The sequence below is a fragment of the Pogoniulus pusillus genome, chromosome 3 (genome assembly GCF_015220805.1).
Source record: "Pogoniulus pusillus isolate bPogPus1 chromosome 3, bPogPus1.pri, whole genome shotgun sequence".
NCBI classification, from domain to species: Eukaryota; Metazoa; Chordata; class Aves; order Piciformes; family Lybiidae; genus Pogoniulus; species Pogoniulus pusillus.
The window spans coordinates 45,438,610-45,462,290 of record NC_087266.1 but is presented as its reverse complement, the minus strand read 5'-3'; the positions used below and the strand labels follow the sequence as shown (position 1 = coordinate 45,462,290).

At 45.4% G+C, this 23,681-nt stretch overlaps 1 protein-coding gene and 1 long non-coding RNA gene across 2 annotated transcripts; one reads left to right on the top strand and one right to left on the bottom strand.

The window, feature by feature from the left end:
* Window positions 1–5,683: 5,683 nt before the first annotated feature.
* Window positions 5,684–20,082, bottom strand: CNMD (chondromodulin). The gene is made up of 7 exons (XM_064141181.1): window positions 19,950–20,082; window positions 19,393–19,530; window positions 16,848–16,988; window positions 14,195–14,308; window positions 11,406–11,559; window positions 9,988–10,190; window positions 5,684–7,612 (listed from the first exon to the last, which is right to left on the bottom strand). Exons 1-7 carry the CDS (start codon window positions 20,019–20,021, stop codon window positions 7,397–7,399), a joined length of 1,038 nt encoding a protein of 345 aa, XP_063997251.1. The 5' UTR covers window positions 20,022–20,082; the 3' UTR covers window positions 5,684–7,396.
* On the top strand, window positions 18,467–20,050 carry LOC135173961 (uncharacterized). The gene is made up of 3 exons (XR_010301600.1): window positions 18,467–18,561; window positions 18,990–19,089; window positions 19,344–20,050. It is a non-coding gene; the product is annotated as an uncharacterized LOC135173961 (long non-coding RNA).
* Window positions 20,083–23,681: the final 3,599 nt, after the last annotated feature.

Here is a 23,681-nt window from a genome sequence, read left to right as displayed (position 1 = left end):
GTAGCAATCAAGTGGTGGACCTCCCTGTCCATCTCAATCCTGTAAACCAAGTTTGCAGGTCTGAGCATAATTCCATTGTGTTTCTGAGCAGAAATAGATAAATCACAATAGATTTTAAGGTGAACCAATAACAGCAGCTTTCCTTGTATTATGAGGAGAGGAGTGTGGGGAGGCTGAGCCTTTTCTGGTGGGAGAGAATTAAAGCGATAGACAAAATTTCCTTACGAAGTCAGGAGGAAAGTGGTTTTTTGAACTTTGAACAGAATATTTTGTTCTTGACAAAACACAAGCCCAGAATGGTTCTGGAAGCCCTAGTGTCAAAAATTGCAAGAGGCTTGGAGGCTGGATAGAGCCAGTGCCAAAGGGAATTTTCCTTCTATACTAGTGAGGACGAGTGGAATTTTTTTGTGGTGGTGTCAAGGAGTTGGCTAGAGGCAGAGAGCTGCCCACAAGGACAAAATGTATGAAATTTTAATTGTTCAAACTTCAGCCTTTTTTCCAAGCCTTTCAGACATCTTGTGAGTAGTGTTGTCTAGACCCAGACAGTTTTCACCTCAGAGCTCTGATTTGTAGTCCTGTTGCAAATACAGAGCAGGACAGCAAGTATCAGCATCTTAATACCACAGGTGGGATTAATCTCCACCACCCTTGGGTGCCATAGAAAATGCCTGGCTGTGCTTAAGGCTGCCCCTTTGGTATACATGCAGTGGTTGTAAAATGTTAGTTAAGCCTTGCAGAAGATAGTGGTACTCCTGGTTCAGTCTTAGCTCTTGCCTTTTCTGAGTAGAAGTTCCGCCCATTCTGATGTGTCTGTTCTTTTCTATCTGTAATTTTACTCTGCCTTATTTTCCTCCCCCCCCTCTTTGGACTGCATGGAACAAGCCTGTTTCTCACAGAAACTTTCTTGGAATTTATTTGTGCTGCAGCAGGGATGAAATGTTACGTGGCAGGCAGAAGACCTGCTTCCATGCCTCCAAGCTTCTTACTGTCTCAGTAAAATCCAAGTGGAGGATGATTCTCATATCAAAAGGGATGAAATGAGAAACTCAGATTAATTCACTCTTTAGTGGGGAGAAAAAGGACTGTAGGCACAGAATGCACAACTCCTGCCTTCCTGTTACTAGTTTTCAGTCTTTTTAACCCTATGGCTTTGTGGTCTGTTGTCCCTCTTTTTTTCACCAGCTGAATTTTTCTCCCTTGTTTTGCTCTGATCTACTCTGCCATCCTAATCTTCCTTGTACACAGACACATGTGTTGTTAAGTTTTAACGACAGTAAAATGGTGAATGTCCACCCACCTGGGAAGCACTGTTGGTGACAAACTCATCCCTCTTAGAATCATAGAATCAACCAGGTTGGAAGAGACCTCCAAGATCATCCAGTCCAACCTAGCGCCCAGCCCTAGCCACTCAACCAGACCATGGCACTAAGTGCCTCATCCAGTCTTTTCTTGAAGACCCCCAGGGACGATGCCTCCACCACCTCCCTGGGCAGCCCATTCCAATGGGAAATCACTCTCTCTGTGAAGAACTTCTTCCTACTATCCAGCCTATACCTACCCTGGCACAACTTGACACTGTGTCCCCTTGTTCTATTGCTCGTTGCCTGGGAGAAGAGGCCACCCCCCACCTGGCTACAATGCCCCTTCAGGTAGTTGTAGACAGTAACAAGATCACCCCTGAGCCTCCTCTTCTCCAGGCTAAACAACCCCAGCTCCCTCAACCTCTCCTCATAGGATTTGTGCTCCAGGCCCCTCACCAGCTTTGTTGCCCTTCTCTGGACATGTTCCAGCACCTCAACATCCTTCTTGAATTGAAGGGCCCAGAACTGGACACAGTACTCAAGGTGTGGCCTTCATGCTCTAAAATTTGGCCACAGAAAAAAATTTGAACTCATTTCTGCCAGCACAGCATCAGATTCAAGGAACAAACTGCCTCCTCCTCATGCCACGTTGTAGCCTCCTTAGTGTGCAAGGTATTATTTTCATGGTGGCAGTGGAAAATTTGTCTTCAGTATTTGGTAGAAAATAACAACAGTGGCTAGGAGGACATCAAACTGCAGCTATAGTCTGAGCACCACTGCAAGGAACACTGCTAGATCTTTACATGTTGTTCTATCATTGCTTTTATTGTCATTCCTGCACCGCTTCGGAGTGTTTCCTTCAAAGTTAGATGTGGCTTTTAAGTAAGTTTTTTCAGCCTTTCCACAGCATGAGGTCTTGAGAATTTTGCTTGGGTAGACAGGCTTACTCGATGCATGGGTTGGGGAAGGCATTTTGTTTTGGAGATGGATCATTTGTGCCCTCTGCGTTGCATTTTGGCAGTAGTGTAGCTCCAGCAGTTGTGCTAGGCACAGACCGTGTATGCATATCTGATTCTCTTGGCGTGACACACAGAGAGGAATCACCCAAGTGTACAGGCTGTAGGAGGCAGTTTTACACACCTGTGAGCAGGGCACTTCTTTACTTGCCTAATTTGGGACTGCCTACAGAAAACAACTGATAGAAGGCTTTTGTTTAGAAGATAATTATGTTAAGAACGTGTAGACATGGATATCACCTGTGAAGCAGGCTTTTTCTTTCTTCTGAAGGCTAGATTTCTTTTTTCTCCTAAGGGGGACAGGGAGAAGCAGGTCCTGGGTTGCCTCAAGATGGCCACAGATGTAAGAGACAGCAATAGTCCTCTACAACCACCTGAAAAGAGGTTGGAGCCTGGAGGTTGTTTGGCCTGGGGAGGAGGCTCAGGAGAGACCTTATTGCTGTCTACAACTACCTGAAAGGAGGTGGTGGCCAGGTGGGGGTTGGTCTCTTCTCTGAGGCAACCAGGGCAGAGTGAGGGGGAACAGTCTCAGGCTGCACCGGGGCAGCTTTAGGCTGGGTGTTAAGAAGTTCTTTAGAGCAATTGGCCATTGGAATGGGCTGTCCAGGCTGATGGTGGACTCACTGTCCCCGGGGGTGTTTAAAAGGAGACTGGATGTGGCACTTGGTGCCCTGATTTAGTTGGTTAGATAATGTTGGGTGATAGGTTGGACTTGAAGGTCTTTTCCAACCTGACTGCTTCTGTGAGGAGAGGGCAGCCTCTTCTCCTTGGTGGCAAGTAACATCGAATCATAGACTGTCGGGGCTGGAAGGGAGAGGCTGAGGGAGCTGGGGGTGTGCAGCCTGGAGAAGAGGAGGCTCAGGGGGGACCTCATTGCTGTCTACAACTACCTGAAGGGAGGTTGTAGCCAGGTGGGGTTGGTCTCTTCTCCCAGGCAACCAGCAATAGAACAAGGGGACACAGTCTCAAGTTGTGCTGGGGGAAGTCTAGGCTGGATGTTAGGAGGAAGTTGTTGGCAGAGAGAGTGATTGGCATTGGAATGGGCTGCCCAGGGAGGTGGTGGAGTCACCATCCCTGGAGGTGTTCAAGCAAAGCCTGGATGAGGCACTTAGTGCCATGGTCTGGTTGAGTGGCTAGGGCTGGGTGCTAGGTTGGACTGGATGATCTTGGAGGTCTCTTCCAACCTGGTTGATTCTATGATCTGGTCCAGCCTCCCTGCCAGAGCAGGATCACCTAGAGCAGACCACACTGGAATGCTGTCCTGGCTACCCTACATTGCTGTCAGGCCGCGGTTTGAGCGGGAGAGGAAAGCCGCTGGACACCTGTGCCCTCACCCTGCCCTGCCGGCGTGAAGCGGGGGGGGGGTGGAGCGGAGGAAGCAAAGGCCCTTCCGGCACGAGGCGTGCCGCGTGCAGTCCGCGCGCTGGGGTCGGGCTGGGGATTGGCTGTGCCCTTCGCGCCCAGGAGAGGTATGGACACTGAGGAGCTTCCCGCCTTGGGGAGCTTCCCGCCTTAGCGCTCCCCCTCGCCTGCGTGGTTCCTGGAGAGAGAGTCCTGGCGCTGCCACGGACAAGCTCCTGCGGGACCGGGCGTCCCTGCTTTGAACGGCTTCCCACCGTAAGCACTCTCCTGTGTAAGCTGACTAAGTTTAACGACCCTCCGATGCCTTCTGAAAGAGAGCTGACAAGCATCTGGACCGCCCTTTCTCTCAGACAGCCTAGCACCAACTGTAAGTAAACTTGGAGGTCTCTTCCAGCCTGGTTGATTGTATGATTCTATGATTCCCAGGGTTTCTCTCTTTGGGGAGCTGCTTACTGTTTTGTTACATTTCGTAAGTTCAGCTGACCTAGCAGGCTCAGAGTACAAGCAGCTAGGTCCTGGAAATGCTTTGGGTACCTGAAAGCTGGGCAGTGCCTTCATTTTGCAGCACACGGAGTGGATGTTCGGAGGAAGTTCTTCACAGAGAGAGTGGTTTGCCATTGGAATGGGCTGCCCAGGGAGGTGGTGGAGTCACAGTCCCTGGAGGTGTTCAAGAACAGCCTGGATGAGGCACTTAGTGCCATGGTCTAGTTGAGTGGCTAGGGCTGGGTGCTAGGTTGGCCTGGATGATCTTGGAGGTCTCTTCCAACCTCATTGATTCTATGATTCTATAATTTCTGCTCAGTTGGATTGATAGAGCAAAAACTGTGTTTATAGCTCAGCCTTTTCCGTTTCCTGACTTCTAAAATAGCCCAACATATCTATAGTATCCTTTGTGAAATATTTTGAATGGCACTGAATCTGCTCATTAAAACTAAATTAATTTCTGTATATAGTTTTGGGGGCAGGGTTTCAGGAAAGTGAAATAATTCTGGTTTTATATATGTTGTTGACTCGGCCAGTTTAATTCCCTGCCTCCATAACAAATGCATCCAGGTGGTTCTTGAATATCTCCAGAGAGGGAGACTCCACAACCTCCCTGGTTAATTCTCTGCCTCCCTAACAAATGCATCCAGGTGGTTCTTGAATATCTCCAGAGAGGGAGACTCCACAACCTCCCTGGTTCATTCCCTGCCTCCACAACAAATGCATCCAGGTGGTTCTTGAATATCTCCAGAGGGGGAGACTCCACAACCTCCCTGGTTAATTCCCTGCCTCCACAACAAATGCATCCAGGTGGTTCTTGAATATCTCCAGAGAGGGAGACTCCACAACCTCCCTGGTTAATTCCCTGCCTCCACAACAAATGCATCCAGGTGGTTCTTGAATATCTCCAGAGAGGGAGAGTCCACAACCTCCCTGGTTAATTCCCTGCCTCCACAACAAATGCATCCAGGTGGTTCTTGAATATCTCCAGAGGGGGAGACTCCACAACCTCCCTGGTTCATTCCCTGCCTCCACAACAAATGCATCCAGGTGGTTCTTGAATATCTCCAGAGAGGGAGACTCCACAACTTCTCTGGGCAGCCTGTTCCAGTGCTCTGTCACCATCACAGTGAAAAAAAATCTGTGAAAAAACAGGACTGGAACAAATGGATACAAGCAGCAGCAGCAGAGATGTTTAGGCTAGACAATAGTAAATAACTTCTTCACTGAAAGGGTTATCAAAGCTTCTAACAGTCCTCCCAGGGCAGTGGTGGTGCTTACACACCCTGGAGGTATTTAAGCAGCTTGTGGACCTGCTTTAGTGTTGGGTTGAAGGTTGGACTGGGTGCCCTTGAAGGTGTTTTGCAACTAAATGTGTTCTGGGCTTCACATACAGAGTCATATATTCTCTTTGCCTTCAGTTTCACTTGCTGATCACCAGTTCCCCTCTCCTCGAATGTATACGTGAAGGTACTACTACACTATCCACATTGAAAAAAACCACAAAAACCAATTGCCATTTTTAAATGTATTTATTTAATCTGCAGTAAAAAAGAAAAACAAACAGAAAAGGAAAACACTTTTTTAAGCATGCAAATGATGTACTTCTAAAACAACTATGTCATCAAGGTCATCTCCAGTTTAAAAAGCAGAAACTCAAATATATCAGGCCTTGAAATCCCACTTTGAGAAGTTTTAATTTAAATCTGTTCTTCAGATGAAAGGAACATGAAACTTGTATTTAAAAATGCTCCAGAAGGACAAAATACTGAATTCTATTCTCATCTTATTTAACACTTTGCTTTTGAGATAGGCGGTTTAGCATTCCACATGAGGTTGTCTTTATAGTCTTTAAGCCATGATTATGACAAATTAATTCCTCTTTTCTGTGTGTCTCACAGTGTTAATAACATTACTGGGCTTGCAACATCTCAAGAGCTGTTTAGTCACTAAAATAAAGGCTCCAGAGAGTGAACTTTAAGAAAAATTGGACCATTCCATTTATAAAGCCTGTGCAGATATCTCCATAAATTTAATGGTAGGGTTCAAGGCTTACAGTATAGATGAAGGCAGCATAATACCACTATTTTTATTTTTCATGTCTGGAAATCCTAAATCATTCCATCTTTGAGTGTTTCAGCTTAGTACCTTCCTTAGAGATTTAATAAGCCATAGGATTAATCCTAAATATTTTAGAGCACACCTAAACAAAAAAGGATGAGGTTAGAAACCTTTTTCTTTTTTTCCCCTCTTTTTCTTCTCTTTTTTTTTTTTTCCTTCCTTCCCTTCCCTCCCTACTGGTAAGGAGTTTCTCTTGCAGGGAATGGAGGTTAACTTCAGTAAAGCTAAAGGAGCTAGCGTGAATGGCTGCTATCCATGTGGAATAAAGAGGAGTTGTAATCTTGTGTCAAAAGTGTCTAGTTCAAGGCTTTATAAATACAGTGGCTGTTGTAGATTCTGAAGGGTCTTGAGACTCTGGTCTCCAACTGCATGTAAATACTTTAGTCGTAGTAGCTGGATAGCAGATACTTGTTAGACACTACAGTGGTATCATGGATACAGGATTCATGCTGCTGGGGCTTCTTTGATGTTGGGATGTGTGAAGGGTTTTGATTCTGCGGCCGCGCACATTCCCTTCTGCAGCCCCTTTTCCTGACGTTTGTTTCTGATGTAGCACAATGTGCACTTTCCTGTGTCCCCCGGAGCAGCTTTGTGGGAAAGGTATGCTGTAATTGGTTTATAACCATTCATAATGACCTGGCAACTCAGTATGAATAGCAACAGGGAGCAACTTGTGATTTATTTAAGTAAGCCACATGGATGAAAGGTACTCCCCAAGTGTACAAGTTGAGCTGGTTGCCTAATTGGACGTAAATTTTCACATGTAGCTCAGAAAGAAAGGCTTTAGTTATGAAAGGCTGAATTTAGATTGATAAGCAAACCTCTGGACTGCTAAACCAGCGTGTGAGCAAAGTTTAATATTTCATTTTGGGGAGGATATCTTAGTTTTTTAATTCAGTAAGTGCTAGTATGCCCTTGTCATTTGTAAAGCTAATAGAAGATTAACTTCAGATTTTTATGTACAGTTAGAATACCTGACCTTGCTTTTGGTGCAGGAACACACAGATTGGTTTTTAAAAGCCAGGATTGGTACTGCTGCTTTGGTTGTAGTCTTTTACCAGCTTGTCGTCATTGCATCTCTGTTTGTTTTGTCAAGGCTCTGACTTGTTCTTCTCACACAACACCCATGATGCGAGCAACCCACCAGCTGCAGGGCATGATGATTCGGCAGGCAGTACGACAGCCTTGGTAGTTGTAAGGCCATGGGTAGTAGCCCATGAGAGGCTCGCAGATTCTCTGGCACTGTGTGTAACTCCGTCTGCATTCAATGCAGCACACGCCTAGGTGATCCAGCATGGGGTCAAAAGCCATCCCTTCACCTTCCAGTTGCTGCAATGCAAAGTATTAAATGTCATCCCAATGGTCTCCTGCTCAAAAAATGCAGAATATAGAGATGATCCTGTTAACCCTACACAGGGTGAAAGCTGAAACATTGGTTCTGTTGAAGTCAACAGAACTCCTACTAACTGTCCTGGGTAACTTGTTTATTTTGCTTCATTTTGGCTTTTTTTCCTTTTGTCTTGCTCTGTTTGGTAAAAGTATAGAACTCATGCAATCACCCCTGAAAATGTAAAGAAATGTCAGGGAGTTCTAAGTTCTTTGTTTTTCTCTTACAAAAGATCCAGCAGTTGTAATCTCCCCAAGTTTTAAACATTGGTGGTGGAAAAGATTTCAAAACCAATGATCGTGGTCTTTTAAGTAGATGACCTCTACAGTGTGTTTAATGTTTTGGTTTTAGGTTTTGTGTTTTAATTCTTTATACAGCATTCCCAGGAAACTATTTGGTAATCTATTACCCTGCAGTTTTCTGAATGTTTCTCACTTGCCTTTCAGTCTGCACTTTTTTTCCCCGCCCCTTCTACCACACTTAGGTGCGTTGTTGACAGTGAGAATTCTGCCTGTTCTGTATCTGACAGTAAGGAGCTACATGGAGCAAAGCATGCATAAAATGTGTTAAAACAGGCTCTTGCTGCTGCCTTCACCCTTCAAAATTCCTTTCCTCCTGTCTGAAGGAAAAAGTAACCCGGATATTCTGCTTTTTGAAACGAATTTGTTCATTTCCTATTGATCTTACTTCAAGAAAGGCAGAAGCAAAGAGCAAATGCTTTTTACTGGAGAATTTTTCATTCATTAAATGAGCAGCACACCAAAAAGGTGAAGCATAGAAAGGTGCCATCTGTTGGCTACACTTGTGCAGGACAGTAGTTACTGCTCTGTCATTCAGGCCCACAGTGACCCATTCCCAGTCACAGGGAGAGTGGTATTTCCTTGGGCAGGATTCATTATCCTTGAAGTCAAATGCCTGCAGTGTGAACTTCTACAGCTCAGCTCATTGTCCAAAATCCACTTGGTTGAAGAAAAATAGCTCTAGGGGGAATTAATTTTATTCTTCAGGAAAAAACTATGGTATATAATTAGTGGTCTTTTTTAATCAAATGCATTGGTCTTTAAGGAAAACTTGGATGTAGGCATCTACAACATCAGTTAGTGGAGGTGAATCCAGCCCTTTAGGCTGAGGCAAGTCTGGTGACCATATCTGACTGGATTGGCCCTGGGGTCCAGTGGCTGGAAGAATGGACTTGTAGCAGTTGTTATACCACTGCTCTCCAGAGACAGGGCAGCTCAGACTCTGTGGACATGGTGATGTTAGTAGCTGTGAGAAGTTACATTCCAGTATTGCTGCTGGCTTACTGACCTCATGAGAGAGCTGTTTTAGATCCATTTTATTCAGAGTGATTAATTTAAGTTTAATTAAGGGATGTCAACTCGGCAGAATGCTGTCACAGTATAATGATCTCCTGCTGTTGCATAAATGTCAAGTCAAAGCTGGGACTTGTTTCCAAAGCAGGAGGCATTTATCTTGTGACAGTGTTGTATTAAAATGACTTACTCCTGCTGCACCAAATGGTGGGTGTAAATTGTCTGGCGCTGGTGCACTGGACTGTAAGGTGCCTACTGTACAGTCAGCTTTCCTGCAGCGCAGCAAAGGTGTTGAGACGCAGCAGGGTGGCTCCTGTGCTCTTTCTGTGGGCTGCTTCATCTTGAAAAGTGAGAACAAGTTCTGCAGAAGTCTTCCTCCACCCACTGTTGCTGTTTCTAAGCAAAGTTCTCCTCTATGAAGTGCATGCTAGACTGGGACCATTTACCTGATAAATCTGTTTACTCAGCCTCTTCTTTATCTGACCTTACTCTAATCTCTTTGCAGCCAGACACTACTATTGCTTCCCTCTGTAGTAATTCCTTCTAGTACTAATTCCTATAGGAGAGCAAGCTACGCTTCTAGCTATTGGACTGTCTCTTCACATTGTCAGTAAATTATGGGGTTCAGCTGTCTGATCCAGACCAGCTTTGGTTTGTTCTCAGAAGGTGCTATTCTTGTCAGATCTCTCTAGTGCTGCTTCCATACGTCCATATGGAAACCCTGAAAAGCAACTTGGCATCCACTTGCCTTAATCTTGCCACCTCAAGCTTGTTTCAGGGTGAAGTCTAATGAGAGAATGAGGAAAAGGACTGAAGGAAGGCTTTTTTGAACCTCTTACATGTGTTACAAGTCTGCAGTATTAGTTATAAGCTGAATAAGTAAAGACCACAGATTTTTTTTTCTAAAAAAGAAAAACCAAACCCAGCAAACAAAACATTCCACATTGCCTCTCTTGCTTGTCCACAAATCTCAGGCTCTGAAAGATTATGTTGCAAATACTTACATTATATGGGTTGTCTGGATTAAGTGTTTGATCAGTGTCTTGTCCCATTGGCCTGGTTTCATTAGGCTGACGATCAAGGTCATGAGTCAGCTGCATGGTGGGTGACCTGGAATTTACTTCTTCATTAGCAGCTTTCAAGTCTTCCATGTCAAAATTTGACTCTGATTGGCGTCTGTTTCTCTTCATCTCTCTCCTTTGGTCAGCTGAAAAAGTAATCATAAGGTAATCTTCTCTTCTGCATGGCCTTGAATTTATCCACACGTTCTCTAAGGTTTTGGTGATCTCTCTAAGCGTAAAAAAAACACTTAGGGAGGGTAGGGGCAGAGGAAAGGATAAAACTGTGTGAAGACAAACTTAATGAGCATTCCCCTGGGAGCCACTTGCCTTCCTGAATTGTATCTGCAGCCAATGTCAGGCCAAATGAGTGCGAGATTGCCATTTTTTCACCACTTTTTCTCCCCTTAAAGCAAAACAGATGTGAGGACATTTGTTGGGTTTTTTTGACCCACCTTGTGGTCACTGATGTTAACTCAGCAGCAGTTTGCAGCACTAGCAAGATCAGTCATGCACACCTCATTTTTTTTTACAAGTACTTTCATGAGAGACTGGTGCCCTTGCTTGCAAGGGCACCTGTTGGAAGCAGCTCCTGGATAGCTTTGATACTGTTCTTCTGTTGCCCAGTGGGATATGCAAGGTAAGAAGTGAAAAATACTGATAGTTTGGATCCATAGGTGCTCTAAAATGTGGTGAGGAGTTTGTTGGGTGGGGTTTTTTTTGTTGTTGTTGTTGGGTTTGTTTGTGAGGTGTTTTTCCCCTCTTTGAGTCTTCTAATATGAACTCTGGACCCAGGAAGAGTACATCTTCTCAAGCCTCCTCTCTTCCCAGGCCTGGAAGTAACCTGAAGTTTCTGTGGTGACTTCTGAACACCTTTGCTAAGCTTGTGTCTGCCACCCAGCATCTCATAAACTTCATCCACCAGTTGCCTAGCTGAAGCATCTGGTGGATGCCCTGGAGGAGCAGGGCAGGAAACAGGACAGACTATGATCCCAGTCCAGGAGCTTGATATTCCCCAACTCTTGGCCAGATGCAGTGTTCCTGCTACCTAATGCCAGCTGCCTAAACATTCTGGGGGGTAGTATAAGCTTTACCTTGTCCTGTGAAAGGAAGCTAACCTCTCTGAGAATATTTAATCTTGTAGTAAGCCACCCCTACAGGCTGTATCAACTGTCTGATGAAATGCAGGTATGGAAGGTGTCTGGTAGGTGTGGTTAAACCCCAAACATGCAATCTCAGCACCAGTGCTTTAGGGCTTGGGAAGACAGGCTGGTTAAGGGAAGAAGGATCCTTGTTTCCCAGGTGTGCAAGTCTTGGTGGCACACGGGAGGGATAGCATAGTTTTCAAATAAAAGAAGTGTTACCTTTGGGATATGTTGGTCGCAGCCAGAAAATTGGAAGATCCCCACAAAGCTCTAAAATTTTGGGGCTTAGGAAATTGTTGTGCTTGATAGGCTCATCTGCAGCCACCCAGATAAGGGAGTTTTCATCAAATCTTGCAGGCATGATTTCATCTTCCTGCAAATAGAAGAGCATAAATCCTTTGCCACTCAGCGAACAGTCATGTGCCTGCTTGCTATTAATTCTTGAGCACCAAACTGCAGGATCACCTGCTGCAGCTAATACCAGGCAACCTTGTGTAATGTGAATGTGAGCTCACTGTACTAAGCCAAAGCTTGAATCAAGGTTGTCACCACAAAAATGAATGGCAAAACTACTGTCAGCTTTGCTGGGGCTAAGGTTTCACCCATCACTCTCTTGGAGGGCTTTTGCCTCATGTGCAAGGATGAGGTGTGAGAGATCTTTCAGGTCAGAGCACTGGCTTTTCAGGGGTTTGAAACTGTGCAGATTTACCACCTTCAACAAAGCAGCAATGAGATATGCCAATCATTTGATGTTTTCTCAAGATGCAACTGTATTTACAGTAGGGGTTGGAGTGAAAGTCTTGCTCAGAAGTTTTAGAGAGGATTATAGCTTGTGAACTGCTCCAGCTTCCAATGTGATCAGTCTGATTAAAGGTCTCATTTGGTAAAGGCAATTCAATTGACCAAAAGCTTGAAGTGCAAGTTAAAGGAGCCTGCCTTTTTGAAGTGTACCCTGCAGGTTTTTGGTTCATATCTTCAAAGTAATGTAGGAAAATGCCAGTGATTGATTCTTTAAAGTTGTTAGTTCAAAGTATTATTTTACATAAAATGTGTAAGTATTTTATAGCAACAGTGAAATATTAAAAGAAAACCAGCTTTTGAATCATGAGAACCAGTATGATTTCAAAGTTAAAATTTTAAATTGCTTCCATAAAAGTCATCAAAACTTGTTATGCAACTGACTAGATCAATTTATTCCATTGTTGTTGTTCCTTTAGTGTGTTTATTGATTTCTTTTGTAGGTCTCAAGTCATTTCAGTTTGCTATCCAATCTGTCTAGTGAGAAAGTGCTCTTTATTTATCTTCGCCCACTTAAGCTTTTATCAGCATCAGAGAGATCTGAATCTAGTTTTCATAAATAAAAATATCCTTTGTTTCTGTTTGAGATGATCCTGACTTGTGAGCAGGCAGAGTTTGGGTATCTTATTTTAATCAACCATTTTTACAGGCAGTGTTGGTTATGATATGTGTTGTAAGAAAACAGCGAGTGCATACTTTCTCCTAAATATGTGTGTGTCAGAATCATGACATCAAGACAGAGGACTTGCCCTAGAAAAGGAAACACTGCTTTGCTATTGCCATCATATGTTGAACCTGGATGCTCAGCACCAGGGAAAGGCTGATGTCCCAAAGGTGGCACTAACCTGGGTGCTTTTTGTGGCCTCCGTGCGTGCAATTTGTTGGAGCAGTGGTGTAGGTTCTGCATCTTTGGAGAAGATGCACAGGAAAACAGGACAAAGAAATGGGTTTACTGCAGTCAGGTAGAAGATTAGAAATAACTTTTTTACTGTTTTAGTATAATGCCTTCAGGACTGTGACTTCATTCTTACAAACAGATGAAAAATGGAAACCTTGACTTTAGGCAGTAATAATAATGAAGTCAAGAAACCCAACCTGCCTTTTAAATAAGGTGAGGTGGTAAAGATATAGGTCTCTGACTGGAATTTGGGCAAAATCTTTTCCCTAACGTGGGGAAAATTCCATCAGCTTCAGAGAGTCTTGTGCCATTGCTGGTGCCTAGTGCTGATTTGATTTAGAGTGACCCTTTTCCCCATCATTTTAAAGTAGATATTCAGTAGCCGCAGCACGGCTGCAGGTGGACGCAGCCTTAACGGTGCCTCGCTCCCAGCTAATTGTATCTGCTTCTATTTTCTCAAGAGTGGAGCAAACCCAGGGAAAGGGATTGTGGTTCTTCTGTGCTCTCTTGCCAGTTGCTGAGCCCCTGCCAGCATCCAGGCTCAGCTGTAGTCAAATCACTGGAGCCACTCCTGTGTGACTGATGGGGTTTAGGGCTTTTAGCTCTAGGAAACTCAGGCTTTGTCCACCTAAATTGATAGACTTTTAAATAAATGTGAGGTATGGAGGGCTTTTGGTGGTATCTGGTGAGAACTGTGACATGGATTTTACAAAATATAGTTAACTTGATAAGCTAAAATGCAGTTTTCTGTCTAAGAAGGCAATTTCTTGATTTTTATGCTATTATTTTCTCTGAGTTATCTGAACTCTTGCAGTCATTTTTTCCACAATTCCTCTCTATTGACTATATCAGAGGACTTGAGTGATGGAACCCCTGCTTCTGCTCAAGAGCATTGATAGAAATGCTGAGACCTACTATGATCTCTCTTTGCATCAACTAAAGCAGTCGCTTCTTCCATGCTCTCCATTCCACCATTGTGCACTGCCTCATTACAGTGAGATGCTCTTGTCCCTGAGATCTCCTGTAGAGCTGATAGGAACTGGTCCATGATTTTCCTCACTCACTAATCTGCAGCTTCTCACAATGCTACTGAACCTGAATATAGTGACTTGTCTGACACCAATCTTGCTTTTCTCACCTTTGAGGGACTCCCTGCAACCAGTCAACAAACCCTTGAGTATGCTACCCTTAGCAACCCTACCGCTATCCACAGTGGCTTTCAAATGTCATCTCTGTTTGTATTTAAATACTGCTTTAAGACAGTCTCTATAGAAATATTTTAAAAGAAATAAGTAAATAAATAACCCCTTACCAGCTCAGATGAGAGGCTTGCTTTAGTCATAGCATCAACTTTGGGGACGTGAGCTTTTGGTTGAGCTTTGATGTAACACTTTTCTCCTTCAGCAAAACGAATCCCAGTTATGCCCTGCAAAAGCAGAAGGCAGAGGGTTGTGTTCAGCCCTCCAGCTCCCCACCACCCCCAGGAAAGTGCTTGAGCTCTGCTAAAATTGTAACTGAATTTTTAGTTGAAAGGTTAAATCTTATTTAAAACCAAATGCTATAAAGTGTTCTTCCCTCATCATTTTACTTTCACAGTTTTGGTCAAATGGGTCTAAAAGTTTTCAGAGAGCTTCTGAAGGATGGGGGTGTTTTATGTAAGTGCTTCTGTGCCCACTGCAGGCTACTTGGAGCAGCTCTGTTAAGGAATTGACTCAGTTTGAACTGCAGCATGGCACCTAACGTAGGCAGCCTCAAAATTGTGAGCTGATGGTGCAGTACCCTTATGACACAGATTTACAAAAATAGAGGGGGGAGCTTGGTCCAATTTATACACATAAATGGCTGTGACAGCAAAGGGAAGCTTGTGACAGGGAATTTGGTGGAGAAATCTGTATGTGTGACTTCCTTCATCTGGCCTACAAGAACGAAGTGCAGTTGCCTAAACCATGGATGTCTAGTTTTAAGCAGGAGAAAGGTGCACCAGCAGGTGCAAAGGGCTGCAGGTCTCCTGCAAGTCCATATCTGCCAGCCCAGTTCCAGCACCTTGGGCATCAGCATTTCAGTGTGGAAACCTTGTCTGTAGCTACTGTGTTTCTGCTGTGTGTTTTTAGGTACCCATAAAAAGGTCTCAGTTATGTTATGAAATAGATACCTTGTTGTAGATGGCAAAACTTTCATGTTTTTCATAGGGTTGCACAAGCTCTCTTCAGCCACCTAAATATGATTACCTAGAGCCAGTTGAGGTGTGCTGGTTTTCTGCCTGTACTCTAGTTTCCAGAACTGGGGGGACATGATTGTCAGCATGACCTATCTCACCTTCTTCATAACGAACATCAGGGATGCCTTGGACATCTAGTGCGGCTTGAGACGGATGGTACTGAGGCAACTAAGTCTTCACCTGTGTGCCTGCAAGTCCTGTACAGCTGGACAGACACCCATCAAAACAAAATGACTAATTCTAAAGCAGTGAGAGAAGGGTGGGCTATGAAGAGATGGGTGCATAAGGGAATGAGACTGTTGAGCGTGATAGGGATATCCTAATGTTACCAAATCCAAGCCGTCACTGACCATGTGATCATTCAAGTGGTGCCAGTCAGTTCAAAGCTGCTAATGTAAATACTTGGCTGTTGAAAGCACATCCCTTCAATTTCTTACATGCATTCTTGGCTCAAAACCCAACTGGCAGCAGCCCTTTGCTCCCGCTGAGCTTCTCCCTGGTCTGCTGTAATTATAAGTGGACACTGTCCCTGGGAAGTTCTGGTAGGTGTTAGAAGCTGATTTCTGACCTGGTTGTGACAAGTAGAGGCTTACAAACAGCACACATGGAGGCAGTATGAATTCAGCATCTCTCCAGTGGGCTGGTGCTTTTGTGCAGGTGTGGAATGGAGAAGGCAAATGAGAGGAGCTTGTTGTGGGTGCTCCTATTCAGTTGCTAATAATGTTGCTATGGTGATATTAATGAGAGTTTCATAAAAGGCTGAACTACAGCAGTAGGGGAAGTTGGGGTACTAGGTTTCCTGGCATGGATTTATTTGACTTGCTGAGATACCAAAGAAGTGAATTTCCTCATCTTTCTAGATTCAGCAAGGGGAAGGTGGCTGCTCCAGAAACCCTGGGTAAGTCTTCCTCACAGCAGTTTCATTAATTTAGGCACTGCTTTGACTTACAGAGGACTTGGCTGTGATGGACTTAACACCCGAGGACATTAACTGCAGGACCTGGTCCCTCTAAATAAGTTTCTGTAACATGACATAGACGTGCCTTTAGCAGCTCAGAGTGAACCAAGCTGAATTGGTCAGCTCTGCCAAAATTTGGCATCTGTTAGTCAAGGCTCTATGCTGAACAGCCACAACCAAGTTGTTTGGGCACCCAAATGTGTTTGCTGTCAGCCAGTGTGGCCCAGCACTGCATTTGGTGCACGGATGCTTAAGCTGTTCTAAATGCTTCCATCCTTCCCTTTGAAGATGAACCTTTGAGCTCAGGGCAGAGCAACCTGTTTGGGTCCAGCTTTGTATAATGGTACCTCCTTGGTGTCTACTTGGTTTACTGTGTTGACTATGTGCTCCTAAAATGGTGATGTTCTGGGGAGGAAAAGGTGTTTTTTTCCAGTTTATGTCAAATGAAATCTTACAAGGGCTATGCCATAGCCTGGCAGAATATTTTTCTAGTTCTGAATGAATACTGCAGCTCTGTTGAAATGTCAAGTGTTATATGGAGCTAAACCTGATGTAGTCTAGTTCATACTGATTCCCAGAGTGGGACCTGGTGCAGTCCATCCCCAAGAGGCATTTAGACTTGACTTTTGAGGAAACTGCCTGTCTTGCTATGAAAGCAAGGCAGGAGAGCAAGGGTGTTTGTGTGGATAGTTGCAGGCTGAAAGCTGAGACCAATGGAGACAGGGCAGGATGTCCTTAGAGCGCAGCACTGGAGCATGTTACATAGAAGACAAGGGTGGTGATACTTACAATATGAAAATCATGAACTTCAACAGCCTCTTCACTCCCACTTCCTGTTTTAAACGTCTCTAAGTTGTTTCTGGCATCTATTTCCATTGATCCATCCTGTACTTTTCCATTAATGCTCATAGTATAGTGAACATTGTACACCTGGAACCAATAGTAGAGCAGTATCACATCAGTAATTGCTTAAGGCCTTCCTCCTGCAGCAGGCAGTCTGACTGTCATATTCCTACTGAGCACCTAACTTTGACTTCTGTAGGTATTTGATAACCAACACCACATTACTTCAGTGCTTCATTGCTAGGAGAGGCTGGCAGTGCAGCAGGTTGCCCAGAGGGTTTGTGCAGTCTCCAACCTTGGAATTTTTCAAGGCCCTACTGAGTAACCATCTCTGATGCCACAGTTGGCCCTGCTCTGAGCAGTAGTAGAACTAGAAACCTCTTCAGGTCACTTCTGCAGTGTGTACTCAGTTTTACCTTAGAAGCAATGTGGGATAACTCCACATCCAGGCTCACTCTAACCTGAAAGCCTTATTCTAGGACCTATTAAGGAGTTGCTTCTTATGCTGGCATGAGTCCCAAAGGAGAGCAGAAGTGGACATCCTACTCTAAAGACGACCAACCCCTGTTTATCTCTTAGAATGTTCTGCTGAGGCACAGAAAAACAGGTTCCTCTTGAATATGAACATGTTTCCTGGCTTGTTATGGATGTGAACTTTGTTTAAATTGGATGTGAAGTTGTATAGAGCTGTATTTTCCTTGTCAGCGTATTTGCTCTTATCCTATTTTCAATGAGGAAAGCTGCAGCATGGTTTGTATTTGCTGGAGGACCACAATCTGTGGAGGGATTTTGTGATTCTCTTGTGCAGCTCTGCTAAAAATTGCTGCATAAGCAGTTTACTTTTCGTCTTAAAAAAAGCCTTACAGCATTTTACTGAAAAATTTACAGTGACAGCTGGAGACAAATTTCTTCTACTCTCACCTTCACTCAGGAAAGCCTAAAGTGCTAAAGATTTGTGGTTCCTCAGTTATACAGATTCAGTCCCATATTCTTTGCTGTTTAAGACTCACATTGACCATGGTCCATAAAAAAAACCAATGCATATGGTTTTGCCTGCTAGGCTGAGCTAGAGTTGAGACATTGTTACCCCTGTCAGTTATGGGAGAACCTGGAGATTTGAAATAAACAGAATAGGTTTTTAATTGCCCTTGTTTTTTTAAACAAAGTAGCCCTCTCTTTTTGATGGCAGCTTGGAAAAATAACTCTTAAGCTTTCCCAGTGTCTTTACCTACAGACCAATTTGAAAGCTCAATGACAACTATGACTGTGACCTGTTTTCCAAACCAGAATTTAGAAGACAAGAAGAATCAAACAAAGGAAACATTGTCCAGTACTCTGCAAATGCACTGACCCAGTCAGTGCTGCATGTGCTGGTCCACCTACCCATTGGGGCCCTCTCCCTTTGAGAAGCCTGGAGAAGCAGATGGCTCTTACAGTGCATGCTGAAAGTCAGCAGTATGTCTTGTCTTTTTAGTGTAAAACCTTGTACTCTCTGATTATCTGAATTAGTCCTATGTTCCCTGATGTGCTTCACCAGGGAACCTCTGCTCTGGCTGCTGAGATTCACACAAGGCTCTCCTTGACGGGGACTGGCGTGTGGCTGGAGGCAGTACAAAACCTCTTCCAAAGTAAATTTGAAGCTACTAATTGCACTTGTGGGGTGAGTTACATTCACATGTGCACCACCATCTTTCATTTTTTTTTCCTTTTAAACCCAGAATCTCACGTAAACAGAAAGTTAATGTAATATATAAGCATCTTGTACTGCTCCAAAATTTGGTCCTTAAACTGGTCAGTGGCTTCTCAATTTTGTGGTTTGTTTTTTTTTTTTCCTGTAAGTTTTTTTTCATGTACCCTAGAAAATGTAAATTAAAAAACCTTACAGCTTTAAAAGTTATTCTACAGCTTCTAACCATAAATATCCCCGTGTACACACACTCATACAAACCACCAGAGAGAAACAATGGTGCCTGTGAATGGGTTAAATATAGCATTACAGATTTGAAGGTCCAGGTAGAATCTGGACCAAGCATTCAGATGATGTGAAAAAGGGATTTACATGTTTCAATACTTTTTTTGTCCTGGAAGCTGGAGTTTGCCCAGGAAGTGAATCCGTGGAGACTTGTTGGGGTTTAAGTTTGCTGAGGATTTGTGAGCAGAAATCAATGTCGAGTCTGTGCTCTCAAAGGTGCGTTTCATGTTCTTTAATGAATGTGCTTCCAGGAGGCTCCATCCAAGCAGCCAGTAAAAGATAATGATTATGGGTTTAGCTTTACGTGGTTGTTTTTTGGGCTTTTGGGTTTTTTTTTTTTACTTTTGTGTTGGTTTTACATTTTACAAAGCACAAAAAAAATCCCAAACCAAAACCCCTATCTGCTTAAAGATCTCTTTATGGACCGCGCCAGCACAGTTACTAGCCTGTGCCTCTTTCCTTACTCACAGTCGCCTCGGAACCCCACCCTCTCTCGATTTGGTTCCCAGGTCGGCTCACCTGCCGCTCGGTGGCTTTCCAGAAGTAGAAGGCGCCGATGGCCCCGGCCAGCAGCAGGAGGGCTCCAGCGATCAGCACCGCCGCCCCCGCCTTCAGCAACCGCCCTGCGCCGGGCGCCGCCGCCGCCGCCGTGTACGTCTGTGGAGAGCGCGGGGCTGGGTGCCAGGCAGGGCAGGGACCCCCCTGGCTGGCAGAGACCCCGGCCCAGCAGTGACCACTCCTCCCCGGGGATCCTGGTCGGGTCGGATCCCATCCTAACTCGGCCCGGCCCGACTGTACGACTTGCGACACCCCGTCCCACCCAACGCCCGTCCTAACAGGACCCGGCTGGTCCTGCTCGCACCCGATAACCATCTGTTTGGGCCAGATCCGATTCTTTTTTGTCCCGTTCAACCCCATCCCATTTCGACCCCACCCGACCCATTCTGCTCCGTCCCGAACTGTTCGGTGCGGATCCGGCCCGGCCCGTTTTGTCCCTGGCTGACCCGTTCTGCCCCGCTGTTTCACCGTAATTCCGCCCCTTCTCGTCCCGCCCGGTGCCGCTCGGCAGCACTCACGGGGGGCAAGCACTGCTCCACATCGTCGGGCCCCGCTCGGGCGATGGGCACCTTCTCAGAGCCCTCTGCCATGGCTGCCGCACGTTACGGAGCTGCCTCCGGCTCCGCCGCCGCCCCGCTCCCGGCCCCGGCCCCGACCCTGACGGGGGGCAGCACCGCCCCGGCCCGCCCCATCCTCGGGCCGGCTAGAGGGGCAGGACCGCCCTCCTCCCGGGTACAATGAGCTCCTTCAGCTGTCTGACAGCCGTCGGAGCATTCTAGGGTTGTGACCCCCCTCCCGCCACGGTCCCGTCGTGTCCCCTCTCCCTGGGGCTTGTCTCCACCTTTGGAGATGAGGCAGTCAGAGGGGTTCTGTGATACACCCCCCCACGCCCCCGCGGAGAGGAGAGATGCCCCGGCAAACAGACGGCTGCCGTCGTAAAAAAGCAGCTTCTAAAATAGAACAGCATTTTAACTGCTTTTCTACACTTGCCACAAGAATTCACAGGCTCTGGAGCTGACGAGCTGCTGTTCACTGACAGCTCTGCAAAACACTTGGATGCATGGCACAAGCAAATAGCCCTGCCAACAGCTGAGCCCCGGGTCGAGGCTGTGTACAGCCTGGGAAACAGACGTGAGCCCAGGCCTGGCACAGGCTCGGTGAGGTAAAGCACAAGGGGTACTTTCATCTCTCCTTAGAATCATAAAATATTTTGGGTTACAGAGGACCATAGGCCAGAACACCTTCCACTAGATCAGGCTGCTCAAAACTCCATCCAACCTGGCCTTAAACAGATGGGAGATCCACAACTTCTTTGGGCAACCTGTTTCAGTGCCTCAGTACCCTCGCAATGACAAATTCCTTCCTTATATTTAGTCTAAAACTATCCTCTTTCAGGTTGAAACTACCACCCCTTGTCCTATCACTGCATGCCCTTGTGAAAACTCCCTCACCATCTTTCATTTATAAAGCCCATGGATACCTTACAACTTGACCTCTAAAGTGGCCATATGTCTGGGATTTCTTCTGCTTCTTTATCACTCACGATACTGAGTTGTGTCTTTTGAGCATCTGAAGTACAGTAGGGTCAGGGGGGAATCTGGGTTGGAGGGGATGTTCATCTCCATCTGTCTACTTATTCTAGTATTTGACATGGGAAGCTTTTAAGGGCTATGGCAGGCTATGTGTACTTGTCCATGTCTGTGTTTACTTCATGGATGTTCTGATTGTATGGACATGCACGTGTGTGTATGTGTGCTCCCATGGATGATGGAAAGTAACCAGGGCTGGACCTCTCTGATGCTGATGCTGGCAAACACAGAGCACAGGATCCATTGCAAGGCTGGAAGCAGAGGGTAAAAGCTACAAAAAAACCATGAGGAAGAGATGTCTGGCTTGTGCTCTGCCCCACTCTACCCTGCCCTGTATGCTTGATGACCTAGCTCCAGTTTTCCAGACAGGCAACAGCACAGGAGCCATGAGGCTGTTAACCGAGGAGACCCTGACACATGGAACCCCATCTCACTGCGGAGCAGTGCCTGCACTACTCAACTCTGCATTTTTTCCCCCTTCCTTTAGATTCCTCTTCCCCTCTCTCTTCCGTTTTGCTTATCCGACAGGTTTATGATCCCTTGCTCAGTTGTTCCACGCTGCCGACATGTCTCCCCCATCTTAAAGCTTCTGAGATCTTGACAGCAGAGGGCAGGTGACAGCTCTATCCTACCACAGCTGACACCAGCTCTGTGTGGTCTCAAGAGCAGATTGGCCACTGCAGTTGTTTTCCTAAACTTGCCTCTCCTCTGTGCCCCATGCCATAACTGAGAAAATCTTCCTTGTCTAAACCTCCTCACCAATATGACCAGTCACTTAAAATCCATCATCAAGCAATACAAGAGCAGAAAAAAACTCAGGCCTTGCTAGTCACCTTGCCTCGACGAGACCGGGGGCCAAATCGCAGAGACAGGATCCCCATTTCCCTTCCCTTCAACCCAAATTCATCCTTCCTGTCGATTACTGTCTCAAACAATCAGACTTTAAACAAAAATGTAATGGGCATAATTTGCCACCAAAAATAAACACAATCACAGCTCATTAAATCAAAAGCAAAGCCTACTGTGCAACTTCCTAAAGTAGGGCATATTCTACCCTGCTCTTGAATGACATACTGTTGTAGGTTGGGGCCAATAATAAGATTATGATCCTCTTCATTAGCAAGTATTTTGTTACACCAAAAATCTCGTGAATGGATGTGTCTATCTTGGCAAAATGTGAGAATCCCAGCCTTTGATCTCAAACCTCCATTTAGCATTGCTGCTTTAAAAAGACAGATTTATTTTAAGGCCCCTATGCTTGTCTCCCACAGGAAATCATGCCAGAAAGGGAGTGCTTGCCCAAGAAGAACTGCTGCTTGCTGAGGTTTGGCTTGTTTGAGCTGCTTCTCTGCAACTGAGTTGGGGGAGCATCTGTCCTGCCAGTCTGGTACTCATCTAAGTGCCCGATGTCTCTTTCCCCAAGACGCAAATGGAAGGACAGAGGGAGGTTGTGCCATATTGGCTAACAAAAAGGTGGCCAAGGGCACAGTGTCAAGGAAGAGCAGTTAGCATAGACAGTACCAGTGCAAGAATTGATAGATTTAATTAACACATCTGTATTGGATATTTGCAGAGGCACCTTCACTCCAGGTGCTGCATGATGAAGTGCAGTATCACCACTCCCATCGGAGGAACACAAAGGATGGGGTCAAAGGACTTGCCCCCAACCCTATTGGGGTGGTGACCCTGGCATATTTTAACTTAAGTAGACTCTCACAAGCCCAGGCGATGGTGGCAGCCACAAGCTGATCTGCAGGGATAGGTGCCTGGCTGCTGGTCCCTGACGGGCTATGAGATGGGGCCTGCTCACATGGAGACATGTGGGTAGTTCTTTGGGAGGGAGTCATTCTGCCCAATCCTTGAGAGGGAAGCTGTGCAGCATTTCCTCCTCAGGTCAAAGTGAAAAGCTTCCAAATATATTTTTCTTGTGCAGAAAACAACCTCAGTTTTGGTGGGTCTTTTTTGTTGTGTTTTTTTTTTTGTCCCCAGCCCAGAGCATTGCTGCCTTTTCTCCTGTTGTTCCACAGGTAGAGGAAGAGCAGCATAAAAGTTGATACGGAAGAGGAGGAACAAAGTGTTCCTGTCATATGGTTTGCCTCTCACAACGTCTAGCTACCCCCCTCTGCTCATGCTTTGCCTCTTATGTGGGCACTTATCTGTTTTTTTCTGCTGAGGGTGCAGGGATCACATCGTTTGTCACTTGATTGATTAGGTGACAAGAGAGAAACCAGCATTTTAGACAGATGCAAATCTGTACAAACAACTCAGCATTCAGCAGCTCCAGACACTTAGTGCAGAGCACAAAGACTAGTGCAACAGCCAGTGTTTGCAGGGCTTAGGACAAAAAAAGCGTGACTTGCCTTTCATGGGCTGAGTTCTTCATTTGCAACAAAGATGCCGATGATACTGGTGTCTGAGCTCAGACTCGTCTCTAAATAACATGTGTGTGCTCAGCTGGATTAAGCCAGCTTCTGAGACTGGAAATCATAATAACAGTCTTTTACAGGACAGCCTTTCTGGTCGTCTAATACTATTATCCTCCGGGCTGAAAAGCATTCCAGAGTACTTGGAGTGCTATGATGAATGTGAGGTTGCTTAGCTGATAGTACTGGCTTGTCTCAAGGAAGCACATTTTCTCATTATTTTTCAGTTTAGAGAAAA

What these genes read in the sequence shown, in the direction of transcription:
- CNMD (XM_064141181.1), bottom strand. Translation starts at nt 20,021, where the DNA reads ATGGCAGAGGGCTCTGAGAAGGTGCCCATCGCCCGAGCGGGGCCCGAC. An exon ending in CAAGCCTCTCATCTGAGCTG is followed by an intron (nt 11,560 to 14,194) that starts GTAAGGGGTTAT and finishes TTCTATTTGCAG; the next exon opens with GAAGATGAAATCATGCCTGC. An exon ending in ATCCAGACAACCCATATAAT is followed by an intron (nt 7,613 to 9,987) that starts GTAAGTATTTGC and finishes TTTGCATTGCAG; the next exon opens with CAACTGGAAGGTGAAGGGAT.